Raw genomic sequence first — 22,256 nt, forward strand, 5'->3', positions numbered from 1 at the left:
GGAGTCGACCAGATCCTAGAATGCTACAGGGGACAGAGCTGGAGAAGTGACCCAAAACAAACCCTTTGGAGGAGCCCAAAAGATCATGTGTGGATCCCAGACATTGGAACAAGAAGCTGTAAAGTTGAAGTTGCCTTGGATACACCAAGATGTCAGAGGAAAGCTGCTAACTGGGAGTGGAACCAGCCCATGAGAACAAAGTTTGTTGCTGTTGAACACCAGAACTGGACATGGAGACACAGAGTTTGGAGTCTGACCTGCTAGCTTTAGGTCCTGCTTTGGTCCAGTATTTCCTTGCTATGATGTTTTAGAATGGTAATGTATACTCTGTGCCATGATATGTTGGAAGTATGTGATCTGCATTTTGATTTTATAGGGAATTCCAGTTAAGAGATTTCATGAATCTCAGAAGAGACTTTGAACTTTGAACTTTTAAACATTGGTGAGACTGTAATAGACTATGGGGATTTTTGAAGTTGGACTAAATTTATTTTGCATTATGCTATGGTTAGGTATGCCCCACCCCCATAGACTTATGTGTTTGAACAAGCCTATGGGGACCAGGGAGTGAAATGTGGTGGTTTGAATATTCTTAGCCCATAGGGAGTAGTACTGTTAGGAGGTGTGTCCTTGTTGGATGAAGTGTGTCACTCTGGGGGTGAGCTTTGGAGGTCTCCCTCCTATGCTCAAGAGGAGCATACCCTCTTTCTTTGCTCACGAGGAGCTACATGGTCTAATCCACTGAGTCATCTCTCTGACCCCTGCCATATAATTTTATTATTTACCTCATATGTTGTGCTTCAAATTTCTACCATGTTAATTGTTTGTATCTACTACTTTGAATTCTCTGTCTGTATTCGCATGTTCCATCCCCATAACTACGGTTTTGTTCTCTATCTCTGTTTATTAGAACTTTTATTTTTTTTAGATTTCACATCAAGTGAGATCTATGATACATTTCTTTGTATCTGGATTAGACATATTTAAAATAATGTATTTTAGGCTACTTCATGTTGTGGCAAATGGAAAAAATAATCTCATTCTTTTCACAGAGATGGAGAGAAAGAGAAAAAAATTAAGTTGTTTGACAGAGCTTTGGAAACTGAATTTTCTAGGCAAAATATGTCATACTTGACTGCCCCAAAATTTATGAAAGGTTACATATTTGGCACATTATGACTCTTTAAATTTATGTGCATATATACTCATGCAAATGAGTATGTATGATCATGTACGTAAGTTTATATATGCTTGTGCATGCATGTGTAGAAGTCAGATGATGGCCTAGGATGTTACTCAGGAACATCATCCACCTCCTTTGAGACAAAGCCTCTCATTGTCCTAGAACTCACCAAGCAGGCTGGGCTGGCTGGCAAGCAGGCCCAAAAGATCCATCTGTTGCTGCCTCGTCAGTCCTGGGATTACAAGCACACACCATTATACCCAGAATCTTTATTGGGGTTTGGGGATTGAATTCAGATTCTCATGCTTGCAAGGCAAGCACTTTACTACTGAGCTGCCATCCCAGTGCCACAAAGAACTCCTTAGTTTTCTGTATGGGCACTTTTCCCACTAGGCCTGGGTGTATTGATGGCAGTATTCATGGCGTGGTGGGGTTCTTGAGTCTTTCTATATGATAAAGTCCTAAGAGAACATAATATATTATTTCCATTTTGCCATTCTTATGAGTCTTTTAAAAATAAAAATAAATAAAACTATATAACATTCAAGTTTCCTTTATCTCCAGTGTCTGATTTCATTTACCATTCTTGAGCCAGTGGAAAATACCATTGTAAATTTAGTGAGGTTTCACTATATAGAAACCTGTGAGTAGTAACAAATATTCTGGTCAGCCAATTAGGAAGTCTTGAAGAAAAAAAAATATTAGAAGACAAAAGTCAAGGAGTCCAGAAGTAGAGACATGGATGGGCACAGTGAACCGGGCACAAAGTCTGAAGGTAATGCCCATTTAGCAACTGTCTACCATGGGAGTGCTATTAAGTAACCAGCTACACAAAAGACAGCCAGCTAATGACGCCTACCTTCTGTCATCAGATTCTGCAAGAATGGAACCATAGATGAAGTAATGGAGTAGCGAATGTGTCTACAGCAGAGACTGGCAAGTGTTCAGCAGCCCCAGTTCTTATTCACCAATGTTGACTTAGCTGTTAGCTCTGTCTAACGTCTCATCTGCCAGCAACAGTGAGCAATGCTGAACCTCTCAAGACCATGTTGTCTCTTGAAGGATAGAGCTGGTCACCGGACATAGGCTGATTATTTGAGAACCTTTCCCCCCTTGAAAGTATCGATGATTTATTTTAACACAGGAAAATAATATTCTGAGAATGGATTTTCCTTTAGTTCCTATTGGACTCATCACCATTGATATTGCTTGCAGGGTGTGATCCAGTATCTCATGATGTCATATAACATTTGATCAGACCCAGTTGATGACGAAGAAGGTGCAGAAGGGGGCACCATGTCTGGAATCTCGGTATTCAGGAGGCTGAGGCAGGAAGATAAGAAGTTCAAGGTCACACTCAGCTACAAAGCACTTTAAAGATGACTGTAAGCTACGTGAGACCTTACCTTTAAAAACATAATGAGTGATGAATTATGAAATGACCTGTCCAGACTGTGGTCTACTGTTCTTTACACACCTGTGTAATTCCCATCAGTAGAATACACGAGTCTAAGAAAAAACAAAGTGGCCACTTAGAATCGTTCTCAGTGGTTCACTTGGTAGGGCTGTTGTAGAATTAGAAAATAGAAATAAGAAATCTGGTTGTGCTTCAGATGAACAATTTGTCTCATCCAATATTTGGGACATACTTTTAATACATTGTTTACCTGACAGTCAGTTTAATTGAACTTCCTGTGTTTCATCTGGCAACCTATCATCTGGATAATTTTTACTATACCAGGACTCTAGATTATGTAGGTTTGAAGTTCTTAGTCCCCAAATGGAGGACACTCTCATCAGGAGATGAAAGAAGAGGTCCATTAAACTGTAAATTATGGCCACTGCTTAGGCAATTCTATTATGACCAAGTACCAACAGGCATAGGAAATAGTGGCCATCTTAGATATCAGTGCAATGAGACAGTGTTCTGCGCAGTTGAGCATGGAGGGAAATGTGAGACATAGAGGAGATATACTTTGATGTTCATGAATCCATGCTCAATTTTGATAAAAGACCAGCTGTTTACCTTGTCCCAGAAGGAATTGGGCATGAAGATCAGATGTGTGTGAGACGAAGGCTGGGGAAATTAAAACAGCTAGCAAAGGAGAGTGTTGGCACCGCTGACTTGAAAGCAGCTGCAATTATGGGAGCTCTAGTTACCCCACCCACGTTCTAGATTTCGCCTAGGAAGAAAGACCCACTGGAATCCTGGAGGATCTGTTGTCAGTACATACACGGGAAATGGATTTCCAAAGCACATAGATTTTTGTGGGTGTCTACCTTTAGGAACACAGGACTTCATCCCAATCTGCTGGCATGCTTCCAGAAGAAAGCCTCCATCCTTCAGCCCTCTTTGGGAATTACTTCAACAAGAGAAAACAGCTTTATCCATGCATTTGCCCCAAGGTCCTGAAAATGACCAATCTGCATTGTTCCTAAGGAGCTATCCTTTCTGAATACTTAATATAAACAAAGCTATATCGATATATAGCATTTTGTTTCTGGCTTCTACTTAGCATTTTTTATATGCAGATGATTTTTAATCTAGGTTCTGTATATGAGAGAAAACATGTGATGTGTCTTACTGAGTCTGTCTTATTGGATCCAGCAGAAACAATTTCCAGTTCCAACCATTTTTCTGCGAATGCCGTAGGTTCATTTTAGCTTGTGAATGAATAAGGTTCCGTTGTATGTATATGTACCACACTTTCTTTACGTCATAGTCAGTGGACATCTTGACCGGTTCCATTTCCTGACTACTGTAATAGGACAGCTGCAATGCTATGCATGGCTGTGCAGACTTTTGTGGCGTGCTGAGGGAGTCCTGAGGTGAGCATCCAAGAGGTAATGCTGGGTGTTAGCCTTGCCAACATGAGCTGTCATTTGTTTTATTGATCTTGGCCAAACTGACTGGTGTAAGATAAAACTCAAAGTGGTTTTGATTTGCATTTCCCTGATAATTAAGGATATTGAACAATTCTTTAAGTATTACCTAGATATTTGTATTTCATCTTTTGAGAACTCTCATATCTATACCTCACTTTTGATTGTGTTGATTTCTTGATGTCCAGGGTTTTTAAAATTTTCTTGATATATTTTAGATATCACCCTTCTATCAGATGTGTAATTGGGAAAGATTATTTCCAATCCAATAGCTTGCTGCTTTGCCTGAACGATTCCCTTTGCCATACGGAAGCTTTTCAGTTTCAGGAGGTCCCACTTAATGTTTTATGTGCCGGTGCTACAGGTGTCCTGTTCCAAAACTCCTTTCTTGTGCCAATGAGTTGAAAATTACTCCCCACTTTTTTTTTTTTTTTTTTTAAAAAAACCAGGTTTAGCTTTTCTGGCTTTATGCTGAGGTTTTTGATCCATTTAGAGTTGAGTTTTTCCACAGGTTGATAAATATGGATCTATTTATATTTTTCTACATGTAGCCATCCAGTTTGACCAGCACCACTTGTTGAAGATGCCGTTTTTTTTTTTTCCAATATGTACTTCTAGCTTCCTTATCGACGATCAGATGTCCATGGGTATGCAGACTTTATGTCTGAAACTTCAATCCAATTCCGTTTATCAATGGAATTGTTTTTATGCCAATACCATGCTGTGTGTAAGTTGTTAATATGAGATCTCTAACTTTTTATGTTGGCACTTAGTGCTGTGAATGGGCCTCTTAGAACAGTGTGTCCATAGGTTTCGTATGTTCTGTTCTCGTTTTCATTCAATTCTAAAAAGCTTTTAATTTCCTTAATTTCTGTCTTGACCCATTTTTCATTCAGTCCTGAGTTGTTCAGTTTCCATAAATTTATAAAGTTACTTTTGCTGATATCTGGCTTTAATATATGGTTGTTGCAGGTATTATTTTAGTATTCTTGTATCTGTTGAGGCTTGCTTTGTGTCCAAATATGTGGTCACTTCTGAAGGAAGTTCCCCGAGCTGCTGAGAAGGTAGGTCCATTTGATTTGTGACATTATTTGACTACAGCATTTCTCTATTTAGTTTTTGTCTGAATGGCCTACCTGTCTAATGGTAAGAATAGAGAATTCACTATCATTGTGTGAAGGTCAATGTGCGATTTTAGTTTAGTAATGTTTCTTTTATAAACATAGATGCTCTTGTGTTTGGTGCATGTTTAGATGTGTAATATCTTCTTGGTGGTTTTTTTCTCTTGATGCAAATGTAGTGCCCATCCCTGTCCCTTCTGATAGTTTTGATTTGAAGTGTTTTTTCAGACTTTAAAGTAGCTACACCGGCTTGTTTCTTTGGTCCAATAGCTTGGAATAAATTCTTCCATCCTTTTACTCAGAGTTAATAGCTGTCCTTAATGTTAACATGTGACTCTTGGCCACAGGTAGCAGAGAGATCCTGGATTTTAATCCAATCTGTTAGTCTGTATCTTTTTATTAGGGAATTGAGGCCGTTAATGTTAAGAGTTATCCATGATTCGTTTATATTGATTTCTTTTATTTCATTATTATATGGATTTCCCCTCTCTCTCGATGGTAATGAAATTATTTATTCTTTGTGTTTTCATGGGTGTGGTTAACCTCTGCAGATGGACATTTTCCTTCTGGTGCCTTTATAGAGCTGGATTTATAGATAGATACTGCTTAAATTGTTCTGTCATTGTTTTTTTCCCCATTTATTGTGATAGTTTTGATGAGCATAGTAGTCTGATCTGGCATCTGTGATCTCTTAGAGTTTACAGAACATATTCATACCGGCCCTTCTGGCTTTTAGAGTCTCCACTGAGAAGTCAAGTGTAACTCTAGTAGATCTGCCTTTAAATGTTACTTGGTCTTTTTCCTTTGCAGCTTTTAATATTCTTTTTTCTGTGCATTCAGTGTTTTGAACATCACGTCATGGGGAGCTTCTCTTCTGATCCAGTCTATTTGGTGTGCTACATACTTCCTGTACTTTGATAAGTGCCTCCTTCTTTAGGTTAGGAAAAATTTCCTCTGATCTTACTGAAAATATTTCCAGTGCCTTTGACCTGGGTTTATCCTCCTCCCTCTATTCTTATTATTCATAAATTTAGCCTTTTCATAGTCTCCCATATCTCTGAGATGTTTTGTGCCTGAATTTTGTTTACTATTTTCTTTGACTGAGGTATCCACCTTGTCTTCAATGCCTGAGGTTCTCTCTTCACGTCTGTACTGTTGGTGAAATTTGCCTCTAAGGTTTTATTTGACTTCCCCACCTTTTCATCTAGCTTTTATCTCAGTTTAAGTTTTTAGTGATTGTTTGTTTTCATTTCTAGATCCCTTTTCATCATTCCATTCCACTTTTTGTATTTTCACAGACGTCATCAAGGGATCTATTCATATACTTTTAAAGTCCTTGAATATATTCATTCATAATAGTTATCTTAAAGTCTGTGTCTTGTGTGTTAGCAATGTTGAATTTCTCAGGGCCTACTGTAGTGGGGTTGCTGGGTTCTGATAAAGACATTGTCTTGACTGTTAATGGTTGTATTTTTGTGCTGGTGTCCAGGCATCTGGGATTGGGATCATTGTGATTCTAGACTTTTTTTTTAAATAGCTGATCTTGCCTTTGTTGGATGTTTCGTTCCTTGGTTTCTGTTGCCTTCTCTAGATTTTAGGGAAGTGTAGAGGCTGTGGGTTGCCTGGTGAGGAGTGCTTCTGCAGGTTAATGGTGACAGGGAAGATAAAGCTGGCTAGGGGAAAGGCTGAGAGAAGCTTCAGGAAAGATTCAAAGAGCTCTTATTCATATCTAGAGGTTGGAGCAACAGAAAGTTGGAGGCATGGTGGTAAGAGGGGCCCCTGGAAGTAAGTTATAGTAAGGCAAACAGGTATCTGGAGAGACAGGGATGAAAGTGCTAGGGGGACCCTGGGTTTAAAACAAGGGTTGGAGTCTTCAGTGACTGAAGCTGAGGTGGGAGGAAGGGCACATGTAAATGGGTTGTTTATTGGGCTCAGAATGAGAATGGAGAGTTTGAAATGGAAGACAGGAAAAATAGTGATTCTCTTACTTGAATCCTTCCTGCATTGTGGCCAGTGGAAGTCTCTGGTAGGAAGTGTTTTTAGGTATGGAGTGGGGACTTACACAAAGCAAATGCAATGGACTAGAAGCTTAGGGTGCTTAGGAGGTCCACAGGAAGGAGGAAAGGTGAGATATCACAAGGTTAGGCCGAATCTCCAGAGAATGGAGGCAGAGAGTGAGAACAGGCTTCTGCAAGAGTGTGCTGCATGGCTGGGGATGAGAATGTGGAAATTGCAGTGTGTGTTGAGGCCCGAACTGGAGCCTCACTTTGGGCGGCCAAAAATGTTGGGAACCGAGCTGCCCCACTTTGGGTGGCTAAAAAATGTTGCGGCAAAAATGTTGCAGCCCTCTCCACTCCACGCTTGTCGGCCACTGTTTCTTGGCCCAAGCTGCCACTCTGGTGGTCAGGGTTCAGCAAGAGAGAGAGTGAGGACGGAATCGAGGAATGGAGACCAGACAGAGTGTGATTCAATCCCGTTTATTCTTCAGTCTCTCTTTCTAGTCCAAGTCCCAAGTCTTGAATTCCTAGTTCCTAGTTCCTAGTTGTACGCATTTTGTTCTCTTCCGAGTGTCTAATGTCTACTCCTACTCCTAGTGTCTGAATCTCTGTTACTCCAAATTGTTCTGTTGTACTGTCCTAATTGTTCTCAACTCTCCTGTCTGCCTCTCGCCTTTTATATGTCTCACTTCTAAGCCATGCCTCTAAGTCACACCTTTAAGTCATGCCCTTAGGTCTTGTCTCTAAATCTGATCTCTAGGTCACACTCTTAAGTCACACACCTTTAATCTCACACACCTTTAATCTCACACACCCAAGGAAAGATCCTGGGTATCTAAACCAAGATGTTATCAGAGTGTGCTCAGCTGTTGTAGGCTGATGTAAAACAAGTCTCATGTCAGGGTATATGGCTCAAGATGGCTGCAAAGCTGATAGCCACTTTCTGCTAAAAGTCGGCTCCCAACAAGTGTGGGGCAGGAAGGAGAGTGAAGATGGCCTACCTGCTTCCCATGCTGGTACGGCAGCTGACACAAAGGGATGGGACTTGGGAAGCTGGGTCCACAGCAAGGTTTGACCGAGTCCCCAGGGAATAAAGGTAGAGTGGAAGACAGGCCCCTTGAAAGTGTTCTGCTGCAGGGCTGGGGATGGGACAAGAGAATGACACTGGAGGACAAGAGGGAGCCACTTCTATTAGCTGGTTCTCAATCTGTGACTTTACAGATGAGGTGTGTTCCTTGGAAACAGCAGATAGTTGAATCTAACTTCTTTACCTCAATCAGCTAGCCCGAGACTCTTTATTGGTGACTTCAAGTTGTTTACATTTATGGTCATAATTAAAAGATGTTTCCTACTGTCTGTCATTTTGTTGTTGGTTGTTTTGTTTTGTCTTCTTGAATTATTTGTTCTTTGCTTTCTCCTCGATTTCTCAGGTTACTATGTTGGACATGATTCTTTCCTCTCTTTATTCTATTTCTCTGATGAACTTTATTCTTTCCTGTGCTGTCGTTCTTTCCCTTGTAGGCAGAGTGTTCCTTTAAGTATCTTCTGCAGTGTCATCTTCATGGTCGGGTGCCGCCTTTGTTTGTACTGGTTTTGAAATGTCCATAGTTCGCCATTAGTTTTGAAAAATGAGTTTGCTAGCTATAGTACTCTCGGTTGGCAGGCATTTACCATGCCGTGAGTTCCAGCTTTCAGGGTTGCTGACGCGCTACGATATTGCTGTCACATTTGCCTCTGTAGAGACATCAGTGGTTTTCTCTTTCAGCTTGTAATATTATTTCCGTGCTTTGTGTAAAATTCACTGTGTAAAATGAAGGTTCTTCTCATCCATATCTAGTGACTTTTTAAATGGCTCTTGTGTTTGGATGCATATTTCTTCCTTAGATTTTTTTTTTTAATTTTCTGTTATGATTTCATTGAACAGCTCCTCTGTGCTTGTAGTGGTTTTTTTGTTTTGTTTTGTTTTATCCTTGTTTATTCTGTAGATTCTTGAGTTTCCTCTCTTAGTTGGATCCCAGGATTGTTGGACATTTGGTTGTGCTCACAGGTTTTCCTCTTTTGATATTTGAATGTAGTATTTCACAGCCTCGTCCTCTGTCCCCCACATTCTTCTGTTTGGATTATTTGGGGTGCTTTCCACTGTATTTTAAATTGAAGTCAGTGAGTTTTTTTATCTCCATCATTTCATCCCCTACAAAGTCTCAGTTTCCTTGCCAAATTTTTCTTTCATATTGCTGATTCTTTTCGTACATAGTTCTGATTTTCTCACCCACTTTCTCTACTTTGCTAAGTTTGCTCTCCCAGTAATGAGTTGAATCATCTGCTTGTATGTGCCTGCTTTCAGATTGATTATTGATTGGTTTTTACCAGCAAATTTTGAAATCTTTACCTGAAATATGCATATTTAAGTATTTCTTTTAGTTCATCAGTTGTTGAGTTCTGACCCTTTGGAAGCATATATTGTCTTACCTTTACACTTTTTAATGTGTGTTTTTGTGTTCCAGTTTGTGTATCTGTTGGCTTAGATATCTCTCTGGTTTTACTTGGGCATCCTTTTATTGAACAACCTACTCATGAATAGAGTCTTGAAGTTCAGCTGGGCCTCAGGCAACAGCACCTGTGTAACTGGCAGTCCGCACTGCTGGAGCTCACTGAGGAGAAGACAGACGGATGTAACAGCAACAGCATGGAACCATTCAAGATTCAGAAAGGCACTTAACCTAAGATCAATCAAACCCCATATACAGTACTGGTGACCAAAAGACTAAAAATGGCAAACTACTACAGATGGTGCTATCAGGTTCAAAACTATTTACAGTAAGTGTGGAAGTAGTAAATAAATGAGATAAAAGGAGAGAAGGATGAGAAGAAAGATAAAGAAAAGGAGAAAGATGGGGAAGAATAATGTGGAGGGGGACAGCAAAGGACTCAAAAAGCGTTTAAAAACAAAAGTGTTTTCCAATAAGCTCAAAAGCAAAATTAGGTAAATATAAGATAGGAATAAAATATCAGGTGTTAAAGACTCAGTAAGATAAAATAAAAATATTATTAAATGTAGAGTGAGGGAGGAACCACTAGGCAAGAAAAGACACTACAAAAAAAAAAAAAAAACTACAAATGAATACTGCTAAGAATGAAGTAAAAGAAGAAAAGTGGGAGGGATCAAGAGAGTCAGAGACGGGCCAGGAATGGCGGTGCAACCTTTAATGTTAGCACCTGGGGCAAAGGCAGACAGATCTCTCCTGAGTTCAAGGACAGTCCGGGCTACAGAATGACTACCAGCCCAAGCAAAGCTATACAGTTAGACAAGTTTCAAAAACCAAATAAACAACAGCAACAAGCCAGAGGCAAACGGATGTGTTATTAGAGTAGATTTCTGTATTCTCAAAACTTGGAAATTGCCAATTCCACAGAGGCCGGTTGGCTGGGTCTCAGCTGAACTTCTGGATTCTGTTCATGTCTTTTCTACAGTTGATGCTGTTGTTGAATATATCCTGGACAAGTATCTGATGTTCACCAGAACTGTCTTCACTTTGATAGATTTCCTTTGTATACCAGGGGCCTCTGCTCACACATTTAGTTTGCTGTCTGTGGGCTAGGCAGGCTCTCTGATCCTCCAAGACTCCCCAGATAATAATTCCTGGGATGACTCAAGTTTTAAGTGGCAAGTCTCTCCCAAGTGCATTGGGAAGATAGGAAGTGACCACAGCAAGGGCGATTAGTAAAGACAGAGGCTGTCTTCTTATATTCAAGACTCTCTAATAACCGTGCCTTAAGATGCAGCTGTGGGTATCAAGAACTTGCTGGAACTTCAGATCTTGAGCTCTTCAGCAGTGAACAACAGGTAAGTCGTTCTTCTAGGGGGTTATTCTACCACTGGTCTTGGGCTCTAAGCTGTCAAAGCCAGGGCTATCTTCATCCTTGGGTGATGTTAATACTACATTCATCTGTTTAAGTCTCCTTTGAAGTAATTGGTCATTTTTAAAAATTGATTTTTTTTTTAAAATTGCTTGTTCAGCACTTCAACAACTATCATAGTTGGAGCTACTGGGACGTTATGTGCTTGCTTTTCATGCTTTCTTTTTGTGTGTTTTTCTACACTATAATTTGTACATCGGCTGCAATGGATATGTCTGTCTATTTTCCCCTACGCTTTGGTTGTTGTTGCTTTGTATTATATTTTCTTCGTGGTGGTCTTCTGTTGGACTGGTGCTTCCTGCTCCATGTGGAGAGAGAAGGCAGTCAGCAGTAGTGAAACAATGAACTGCCATTAAAAAGCAGGTGGGTCCTCACACCCGCCCAAAGGTGTGGATGTGAACGAACGCTGATAGGATAAACCAAGACTTTAAAGACTATTAAAGTTAACGGTTTTTATAACTAAGGAATAAACAGAGAATGAAGAGTGGGAGAGATGGCTCAGTAGGTAAGAATACTTGATGCACTTCTAGAATACCCAGGTTTAATCCCAGGCACATACACTAGCAGCTCAGAAGCTTCTGTAACTCAAGTTCCAGGGGATCTAATGCCTTTGTCTGGCCTCTGGGAAATGCCTGAACATGGTGCACAGATAAATATGTGGGGAAAACATGTATACACTTACAATGTGTTTATTTTTATTTTAAAGAGAATGAGGTGTGGTAAAGGAAAAGGCAAAGCCAACTGTGAATGAGAAGAGAAGCCTATGCAATCAAGGCATAAGAAGTAGCAAGGGAGAACTCAAAAAAAAAAAAAAAAAAAAACCAGAGCCAAGCTGCCACACAGACTGAAAATAGGAAAATACGAATAAAAGCAGCATAATGCCAGTGTTTCTTTGTGAGATGAGCGATGGGTTCTTTAGCTACCAGGTTTTACTAGGAAGTGGTGGGCATGTCTACTCTGCCTTCTCTGAATCCCTGGTTCTTTTTAGATTTCTGGCCATATTTAGAACAGTTTCTTTAAAACACATGGGCTTCCTCGGAAGTGATTTCTATTTTTTCTTGTAGGTTATATTTTACATTTTTTGTAATTTATTATTTTATCTGTTTGCTCATTTTTTTCTTGAGTGGGCCACATTTCATACATATCTCGTAACTTTTTGTTAAAAATTAGATCATTTAAATATAATGTTCATTGTAAGAATCATTTCTCCTTCCAGGGTTGCTGTTGGTCACTGTGGAAGGATGTTTCCTGACTGGTGGAAAGTAGCTTTGTAAAGGCTGTTTTGATTTTGAGTTAGTTTTGTAGCCAAGATGTCCTGAAATACCAAACCTGTCTTAAAAAAAAAAAAAAAAAAAAAACAAAACTCCTCCCTCTCTAAGCAGTCTTTTATTTTCTGGAAGTTTTGGGTTATATTCTAGAATTCTCAAATAGTTGCTACATCAGGTTTGAATGTTTCATTTTAGTGGAGAGACCAATTCTTTAAGCATCTTTCTGATATACATTTTGTTTTCTACTTAGTTTGTCTCTATTCTTTAAATTATTACTTTTTGTTTCTTGAGACTTGGAAAAATAAAAATATGTAATAATAAATGTAATATCATTTATTTTCTTTTAATACTAGGTGTTTGCTTCTTAACAGCCTATTTACACAATGCTTCAGCCACACATGTATGTTACATCCCCAAATTGCATTGGTCAAACTATGTTAATATAATATCAATACAAATGATAACAATTTCATTTATTACCATTAACAATGCTGTTTTGAAAATTATATTGATATTTAATTGTTTTTCTATCTACTTTCTGTTCATTTTTATTTTAGAGTAAGCGTAAAATAGAAAAATCTCCACATTTTTCAGGTAAGCCATTATTTAAGAATTAATATAATTTTCAAATACTGGGCCATTGAAGTTGGGAACACTAACTCTCATAAAATAATGATTATCACAATTTCCTTCAAGATATAAATTATACTATTTTCTCCTTGTTATAAAACACAGCCTCCCAGTAACAGTGGAAGATCAAAACAAAATATGAAAGAGCTTAAAAGTGGGAGTCCAGGCAGTTTTCATTCAACATATGTTCTAATTTAACTAGAAAATAATGTTATTACATTTATCTGTATTCAAAGTGTTTGTTTACTGGATAGTTACATAGTTACATGGATAGTTCCCATGAACACATTTTCTTGCTTCGAGAAGCTTCTTTTCTTAGTGGTCCCATCATAACAATATTTAACAAGTAATACAGCATAAATACAGAAAGCTAAGATCATACAATACTGGTGAGTCAGAGTTACAAAGGCCCCTGAGGAATTATGTCATGTTGAAGGAAACCGGAGATTCCCAAGGAATCAAGGTAGCCAACACAGTGTATGTCAGAGTGGTACCTGGGCATCTTCTAACAACCTAGACAGTCAGAGTTGTGCAGTGACTACATATTCCTTCAGAAGAGACAACAGTAATTAATCAAAATAAAGTTAAAATAACAAGATAACTGTAGTGTATGCTACAGGCAGAAGATAAGTAATTGTATTTCTTTATACAATTTGTGGGGTGCAAAGACTAGCCTTCATTTAAGGGCTTACGGAGGAAAGAATCAAATCAAAAATGTGATTAACAAATTGTCAAAGTTAGGGTTTCTATTGCTGTGATGAAATACCATGAACCATAAGAAACATGGGAAGAAAAGGGTTTAATTCATTTTGTAGTTTGTACTTCATCATCCAAGGAAGTCAGGGCAGGAACTGTAGCAGACGCCACAGAGGAGCACACACTCCACATGGCTTGCTCACTCTGCCTTCTTATAGCACCTAGGACCACCAGCCCAATGGCAGTGCAGTTAAAGAGTTGTTTATTCTAGAAAACAAATGACTGAAAAATCATTCAGAATTAGCAAGACATCTTATTTTAGAAACAGGTAACTTGTTTCACAGGCTTACAGCTGGAAGGAAGTCTGCCACAGAATGAATTATATCTTAAGTCTCACCCAAGACCTTGGACTTTAGACTTTTGGGTTGCTGGCCAAAACAAGTCAAGACTTTGGGGCCACCAGATAGAATAAATATATTTTTTTCATGTGAAATGACTCAAATTTGAGGGCCAGGAGCAGAATGTTATGGCTTTAATGTGTTTCACAGAAAGCACGTGTTGGAAATATTGTTAACAAGACAGAAGTGCTGGGAGATGGGCCCTAATGAGAGAGTATTGTGCATGAGAATAGGGTGAATGATTTCATACTGTTACTCCAGGAGTGGGTTGTTCTTGCAGGTGTGGTTTTGTTGTAATAGAGGGATCGTGGCCCCTTTTGTCTCTCCATCCCTGTCTTGCCCTTCTGCTTCCTGCTGTGAAGTGATACAAGACCCTCCCCAGACTCTGGCCCTCTTATCTTGAAATTCTCAGCTTCTAAAACTAAGAAATACATTTCTGTTCCCTATAATTTTTCCAGCCTTGGGTCTTCTGTTCTAGTAGCACAAAATTGGTGGATATCTCAAAACCCTCTCTTTTGGATTCTCCGAATCATAGAAAAACTTTTGAGGCAAACTGGAGAAAGCAGACTTCATATTCCATTATTTTCAACTGTGTCAGAATGGGAAGTTATTCTTTTGTATAAAGTGAGGTTATAAACAAGATTCTATCTCAGCTTTGCCACTGTGCCTGTGATCGTAAGTCACTGATTTGTAAAGTCTTCAAATTTCCACTATCTGGGGAGCGAGCCCAGGGCTAAGCCAGTGCTCTATCACTGAGCGACATTCCAAGGCCACCAATTTTCCCATTTTTAAAATGAAAGAGTGGGTTAGAGGTGGAGACATAAGCCTATGATCCTAGTTTGGTGGCAAAAGTAAGAGAATTATGAGTCCAAGCTTAGTTACATGGTGAGTTTCAGGCTAGCGAATGAAATTCTGCCTCAAACAATTAAAACATGGAGCTATATGTTACAATTACTATTTTTCTGTTGCTTTAAACTGACTTAGTCTCCAGAACTCTGTGAACACTTCACATATCTGTCTTATCCGATAAACCCTGTGAAGTTTAAAATTTTTGAACTGCCATCAAAAGCGAGAGTTAAAAGCAGAATTACTTAACATAAACATCTACTATAACCTAAATTAATCTTTTATGTGCATGGAATGTACAGAGCACGGTAACATGTAACTTCTATTTCTTTCCACACACATTCCAACAGCAGTACTGAAAATCATAGTTACTACTAGGTGAAGACCCAAGGGTATGAATGTATCCATGGATCAGGGTAAAGAGGGCACTAATGATGGTTGAGGATATCAATAACATGGGTACTCTTTCATGCCTCTTAAGCACCAGGCACAGTGTTAGATGTTTTAGAGATTACATCACAAAACCTTCCTCCAGATAAGGTCTTAATCCCTTGCCAGATCAGGAAACCAAGGCCAGAAGAGGCAAGCTTACTTGCCCAATTAAATAGTCAGCTGGACAAACTTCTGGAGTTCAAGTCCTGAACTTTTAGCCACTCTGCTTTTATTCCTGGCCTAGAGATATACTTATAAAGCCCACTTCTCTTCTCAAATGTTCTAAGTGCCAAGCAATTATATATGACTTATGGGCTTTTTTTTTCATTCTTTTTCAGATGTGATAATAATACCTGATAAACCCTTAGAAGAATTAAACACAAATAAGAAAGGGAGACCTGTAAGTAGATGGATAAATCATTTAAAAACTATTGTCATTTCTATTATTTAGTTACTATTTATCACCATTCTACAATATGCATGCATTTATTGTCAATTTTAAGGTTATATTTATAAATTTATAGAGCACTATAATGTCTCATTAACTTTAGCAAGCCCTAGAGTTCAATTTATTGTTTCTGCCTTGCTAATTTTATAACTAAGCCACATAGCTAGTAAAACAAAGACTGGAAGCACAGGTATAGGCCAATCTCTTGTGATATGAACATCATTTTAAAAGGCCATTTTCAGAGGATCAGAGTTAGGTTTCCAGCACCCACATGGTGGCCTACACCTGTCTCTTATAACTCCAGTTCCAGGGATTTGACTACATCCGGTTTCCCTGAACACCAGGTAGGAATGTGGGGTATGTGCATACATGTAGGAATAAATAAAACAAATAAATCTAAAAAAGATTTTTAAAGGCAATTTTCTGTAGTAGTATTTTTTATTCTCCTGAATGATTGTCATCTTAAATGTCTTACTGCCTCTGGCTACTAACCTAGGCCTAATCCTGGAAGTATCTAGCCTTCATACAATCTTATCTAGGCCTAGAATGTTTTCAGCCTCTGAGACTTCTGAATGAGCTCACCTTTTCTTTTCTTCCTGAACTCTGGCTGGCTGGTCAACTCAGCTGTTCTGGCTCAAACTCCTCTCCAAGCTGACTGATTCAATCTGCCTTCTCTTTCAGATTCTGAATTTTTGCTCTACTTGGCCTCAAACTAACTCTGGCAATCTGTTCTAATCTTCTGGCTCCTTCTCATTCTCTGGATCATTCTGTCTTCACCTGTGTCTGGCTTGTTCTCTGTCTTTGTATAACTGTCCAGGTAAAACTGCTTCCCCCTGCCCCCCGCCTGCTGCTAGCCTCCCGTTCCTCTCTCTTCTCGTGAGAGTTGGGCATATCCTATTCTGTCAAGTCTTTCTCTGATTCATCACTTTGTCTGTCACTCAATTAGTCATCACTTTCAAACATGGGTTCTTCCTTCTACAAACTAACTTTACCTTTGTTGTTGGGATTCAAGATGTGTACTAAGGGCCGAGCCACATCCAACTAGAAACATTTTTTAAAAAGTAAATAACACAATCTTGGGATTCACTGTGTGATCAAATATCCTGCAATAATTTCCTTATCCTAATTGCTCATTTATACTTAAAGTTCACTATTTGGATTCCTCTTGTTTATACATATGTCAAGACAACAGCAACACATATTTCAGAAATAGAATAGGAATTGTGTGGCTTGGAATAAGGATGAAGCAAGAAATAACTGTCTAGATGAAAGGCAATGAGAAAGAAAATTTTTGTCTACCTCAAAATTTACATTCAGAAGGGAAGAACCATGCTTACAGGGGAAAGTGTCCAAGCCCTAAGGAAACCTCAGCACTTTTTCTTATAGTATTTAATGATTAACTAATACTGAATCCAAAGAACAGGAATTTCCCACTAATTCTTTTTCATAGAGAGTAGGTTTGATGTGAGAACTTACCGGCTCCCTTGCAACAGAATGTAGCAATCAGTGTAAAGTCTGCAGTCCTCAGTTCTCTAGGACATTGCTAACTCTACTATTCCGACCAGTTGTTCCAGTAAGCCACTACAAGATGTCCTGGAAATTTTAATGTTGGGTGTTCACATCTTCATACTAACTCATGCATCTAAAATAGCACAAAAATTCCACCCGACTCTATAATCTGCACGGAAGGGCATGGTTTCTTTATAGCATCATGTTGTTACAGGAGCCCAAGATTCCAATTTGAAGATGTGGATTCAGGCACCAGTCTTTTCACTATTATCTGTGATTAAGTTAATACAGATAATACATGATACACATATGGGAATACCTACTGCAGCAGGCCCCAGAAACTAACACTTAATGAGGTTATACTATAATGGGCACCATCTTAAGCTGTTAATGAGCACAATTTTAGTTTGATAACTCAGAGGGTAGGGATTTCTACTGTTTTTAATTGTAGGTGAGGACACTGAAGCTGACTTTAGATAAACTGCAAAGGGATTTGGGGATTTGATCCTAGAGTGTATCCTGCCTGCCCACCTTGAGAAGTTAGATATTCAGTTACATCCCATTTAATGATGGATATATATTCTGGAGAATGCAATTTTATTGTTAAAAAGAACCATAGAGTATACCTATAAAAACTATGGCATCATTAGGAAATATAATCTTGAGACCACTGCCATGTATGTGGTTAGCTACTGACCAAAAAGGTATGATTAATGACTGTAGAAGTCAATGTCACAGCACCGAATGGGCACAAACTCCCTACTCAACCACAATAAAGTAGACCACCTGAATAGTCTTATGGGTATTAAAGAAATGTGTGTCAACAGATTATAAGAATGAACTAATGCAAAATGATGAACAGGGCAAAAATCTTTTCAGAAATTTCAACACCCAGCCATTATATAAAACTCTGAACAAAGTTCTAATAAAAGTTAACTTTCTAAAAAAGCTCACATACTATATTATACTGAATAGTGAAAGACTGTTTACCCTCAAAGATCAGAAACAAGGACACAAAAGTCATGCAGAATAGAAAGGAGGAAACAAATTGCATTTTCAGATGACACACTGTCTATATAGTTTTATCAGTTGTGAAAAATTAACAACAAACATCCAAGAAATAATAACATAACAATAGCATAAAATAATTATAAATGTAACAAAAATGTACAAAATATAATAAAAATGACAACTGATGGTGAAGGACACCAAAACCTAGTTGTTTCTTCTTCTTTTCTTCTTCCTCTTCTTCCTCTTCTTCCTCTTCTTCTTCTTCTTCTTCTTCTTCTTCTTCTTCTTCTTCTTCTTCTTCTTCTTCTTCTTCTTCTTCTTCTTCCTCCTCCTCCTCCTCCTCCTCCTCCTCCTCCTCTTCATCCTCTTCTTCCTCCTCCTTCTCCTCCTCCTCCTCCTCCTCTTCATCCTCTTCTTCCTCCTCCTCCTCCTTCTTCTAGATTTATTTATTTATTTCATGTATGTGAGTACACTGTTGCTGTCCTCAGACACACCAGAAAAGGGCATCAGATCCTATTACAGATGATTGTGAGCTACCATGTGGTTGCTGGAAATTAAACTCAAGACCTCTGGAAAAGGAGTCAGTGCTCTTAATTGCTGAGCCATCTCTCCAGCCCCAAAACCTAAATAAATAGAGACCCACTGGACTCCTGACTGGAAAAGTCAACAGTCATGTTGCCAGTTCTCAGATTTAATGTAGATTAACTGTAGATTTGTAAAGAAAATATCACTCCAATATATATATATATATATATATATATATATATACAGATTATTTAAAATAATCTTTGCAAGAAACAACATAGGAGTGATTACTTTGAATAGAGACTCAAGAGAGTGTGATTTTGGAGGAACAACAGGGACACTGGGCAGCGGGATGTACTAAACATACTAGTGGGGCTGGCGAGCTGCCTTAGAGGTTAAGACTTATATGTCATGAAGAAAAGCCTGGAAACTCCTGTTCTTGGCAACCTTATTTATCACTGGAAGTTGAAAACAACCAGACATCACCAATTCATAAACAAACCATGGAACAATAATCAGGAAAAGGAACAAATTATTGACACATAAGGTAACTTTTTTGATTTTGTTGAGAATTATGCTAAGTAAAATAGACTACCATCAAATATTATGAGGTCTATGATTCCATTTTCATAACACTCTTCTGTCTTTTTTTAAGTAAAAGAAAACTTACCTTAAATGTGTTTCTTAAGGATGATAAATCTATAAACACACATAAAACTAAAATAAAACCAAGAGAAGTGCAAAGAATAGCTTATAAGGCAGACTACTCATGTTAGATTTAGAAGTTTGAAAGAATCTATCACCAGGGCAACAGATTTATAAATTGAAGACATTTCAGAGTTCTAGAACAAATTCCTAAACAGCTAAATTTCATAAGCAAGTTACAAAAATCCTCAGAATTCTATGGGAAAATAAGCTTTGGAGTAATTTGAAGTTGAAAAAGAAGGTTTTTTTAAATGAACCAAGGTGGACGGTGTGTTAAAGAAATGTTCTATTTTGAGACCAACGCCTGGAGTACAAATCTGAACTGGGAAGGACTGACTGCACCCCTTTCCACGCCCAGCTCATCCAGGTGGCCGTTTTTTCAATAACACCTTCATGGTTTTTGAGCCCTTCATAAATTAAAATGTTGACAATATGGCTCAACTAACTTCCATTTAAACACTGGCATTGACTGGTCCTAAAACCTTCTCCAATAGTTAGGATGCATGAAAGGTTGGGAGGGATGGGAATTTAACTTTGCTCAACAAAGAGTATTTGGTAATGACAAGAGCAAATGGTATGGTGTAGTATAGTATATTATAAACAAAACAACTTAGAATAAAAAATATTTATTAGCATATATTAAGTGTACACAGAGATGGGACACACTCTATTCCTGTTCACATCTGTAAGGTATTCTGATCATATTCACTGTCATTCCTTGTCATCCCCCTGCTCACCCCTTGCTCTGCCCTATTAGTCCCTCTTCTATGTTCATGTCTGCAAAGACTTTTTGGTGGCCCAGGAGTCTCATTGCAGTTCCTTACAGGAACCTCTGAGAGGCTAGTACAGGGGCATAGGCACCTTACCAGTCACTATACTGTTGAAGAAAATGTCTCATTCCCAGTGACAATTAACTGCCTGTCTCCTCTGGAGTGGGACCTCATAGGGGCCTCCATAACAGATGTTGATAGGTCCAATATTTTTTAAGTAAGAGAGTTTTATATTCAGAATCTTCAAAATGAAGACATAGTATATTTTACTTTCAAAGCAAATAATGAATATTTAGGCCTAGGCTTCAATCCATAAAGTCTTATACTGTCCAGTGATTCATGCTGATTGCATAACTCTCATATAATTCATGTAAAGTAGCATGAGGGCCAGCATAAACAGCATTACATGAAGTATGTTCAATATGAAAAGAACTCTACAGTTTTAAAAGTGAAGCCCCAGGAGCTTCTTATCTCTGAATACCTGTACATACCCAAAACCAGACAATTAACAACAATAAAACAGGCAGAAAACTCACCAAGAAGATGATGGTCACGTGTCATTCTTATTAGTCCTTTGGTCTTTCATCTTCTAGCTTAAATGTTCTTTAAATGGTGGTAGACTTACGTTTTGATCACAAATGCAATCTAATTATGAATAAATATGCACATATCATCCTCTTTATTTCCCTTTTAAGTAGAAAATAATGCTAAATGTCTCTTCATGGCCTGCAGAGCCACAGTTGTCCCACCTATGGTTTTAATCAGATTGTAACTTGATCTTCTGAAACCTTTCTTGAACTACAGTCCATCGAGTTAAGGAAACCTTGGGAAAGACGTCCTACTGACATTGTCTGTAGTCTCCGAAAGGTAAGGATGATGCTTGGCTGGAAGGCAACTGGGAAGGGTCTTTAGGAAACCAAGGGCCGTGGGAAACTGTGCAGGTACAAATCTTGTCAACAAGATAACAGCTCCTTTAAGTAAAGCTACAAAATGCACTGCAACTGACCCAACCATGGCCCCAGTCCATTTCTTGCTGTATTCTGTCTCCTGCTAAGGTACCACTAAAGATGGAGTCCCAGTGATTCTCTTTTCTCCGTGGAAAACAATTCATTTCAGATTCTAAAACTACTCCATTAACTGTGCATCTCTGAGTTTTATAGCTGCTGAACTCCTTTTAGTATATTATTTATATCTAAGAATTTTGAAAACCTCTGAATTTTGAAATTGCTCATGGTACCCATGATAAAGGCCACACTACAGTCATGGACATGTCATCGGGGGCAAGTTTCTCTTACATATTCTTCTAGCTTAGCTCTAGCCAGGATATCAATAGGTTGAATCTTGTGCAGGTTTTGTGCAAGTAACCACCAGGAGCTTGGCAGAAATACCTAGACTCAAATCCATATTCTTCTGTTTTCATGGTCATAAAACTTGGAGTAATTTATGCTGTGTGCCATCACTTATTTCAAGAAACTTAACAGACTTGAAACATTATAGGCATTGTTGAATGCTAAGCACCCTTTACCCCCTGTATGAGCACATAGCACAAGAGAAGAAGTAGGAACAGTGCATCAGACAATATGAGTATATTTAATGTCAATGGACACTGCCAAGTTATCATTTAAACCAAATGTACTAACATGCATTTATAGCCAAATACCCATTATCATCCTCCACATTTTAGTTTTTCTTCATTTGATGTATAACAATAATATTCCACCAATACCTACATTTCATTTTTGGTTATTAACGAGAGTGAACAGTTTTCACATGTGTACTGCCCTTGCGTTGCTATTATTAGAACGCTTACAACTGCCCATGTTTACAAATAAGGTTATACGCTTGTTCACTTACATGGGAAAAATTTTTATATTCTATAACACAATGCTTTGTTATCTATGCTGTTTGTTTGATTT

General features: G+C 38.4%; 1 protein-coding gene across 1 annotated transcript in view; it reads left to right on the top strand.

The window, feature by feature from the left end:
• Positions 1–22,256, top strand: part of Catspert (catsper channel auxiliary subunit tau) — a 90,483-nt gene that overhangs the window by 53,384 nt on the left and 14,843 nt on the right. Inside the window, exons 14-16 of the mRNA XM_076931858.1 lie at positions 12,928–12,964; positions 15,711–15,772; positions 21,145–21,207. Coding sequence (XP_076787973.1) covers positions 12,928–12,964; positions 15,711–15,772; positions 21,145–21,207 — 162 coding nt within the window. The remainder of the gene's footprint in view (positions 1–12,927; positions 12,965–15,710; positions 15,773–21,144; positions 21,208–22,256) is intronic.

Source organism: Arvicanthis niloticus, chromosome 3, assembly GCF_011762505.2.
Source record: "Arvicanthis niloticus isolate mArvNil1 chromosome 3, mArvNil1.pat.X, whole genome shotgun sequence".
Taxonomy (NCBI): Eukaryota; Metazoa; Chordata; class Mammalia; order Rodentia; family Muridae; genus Arvicanthis; species Arvicanthis niloticus.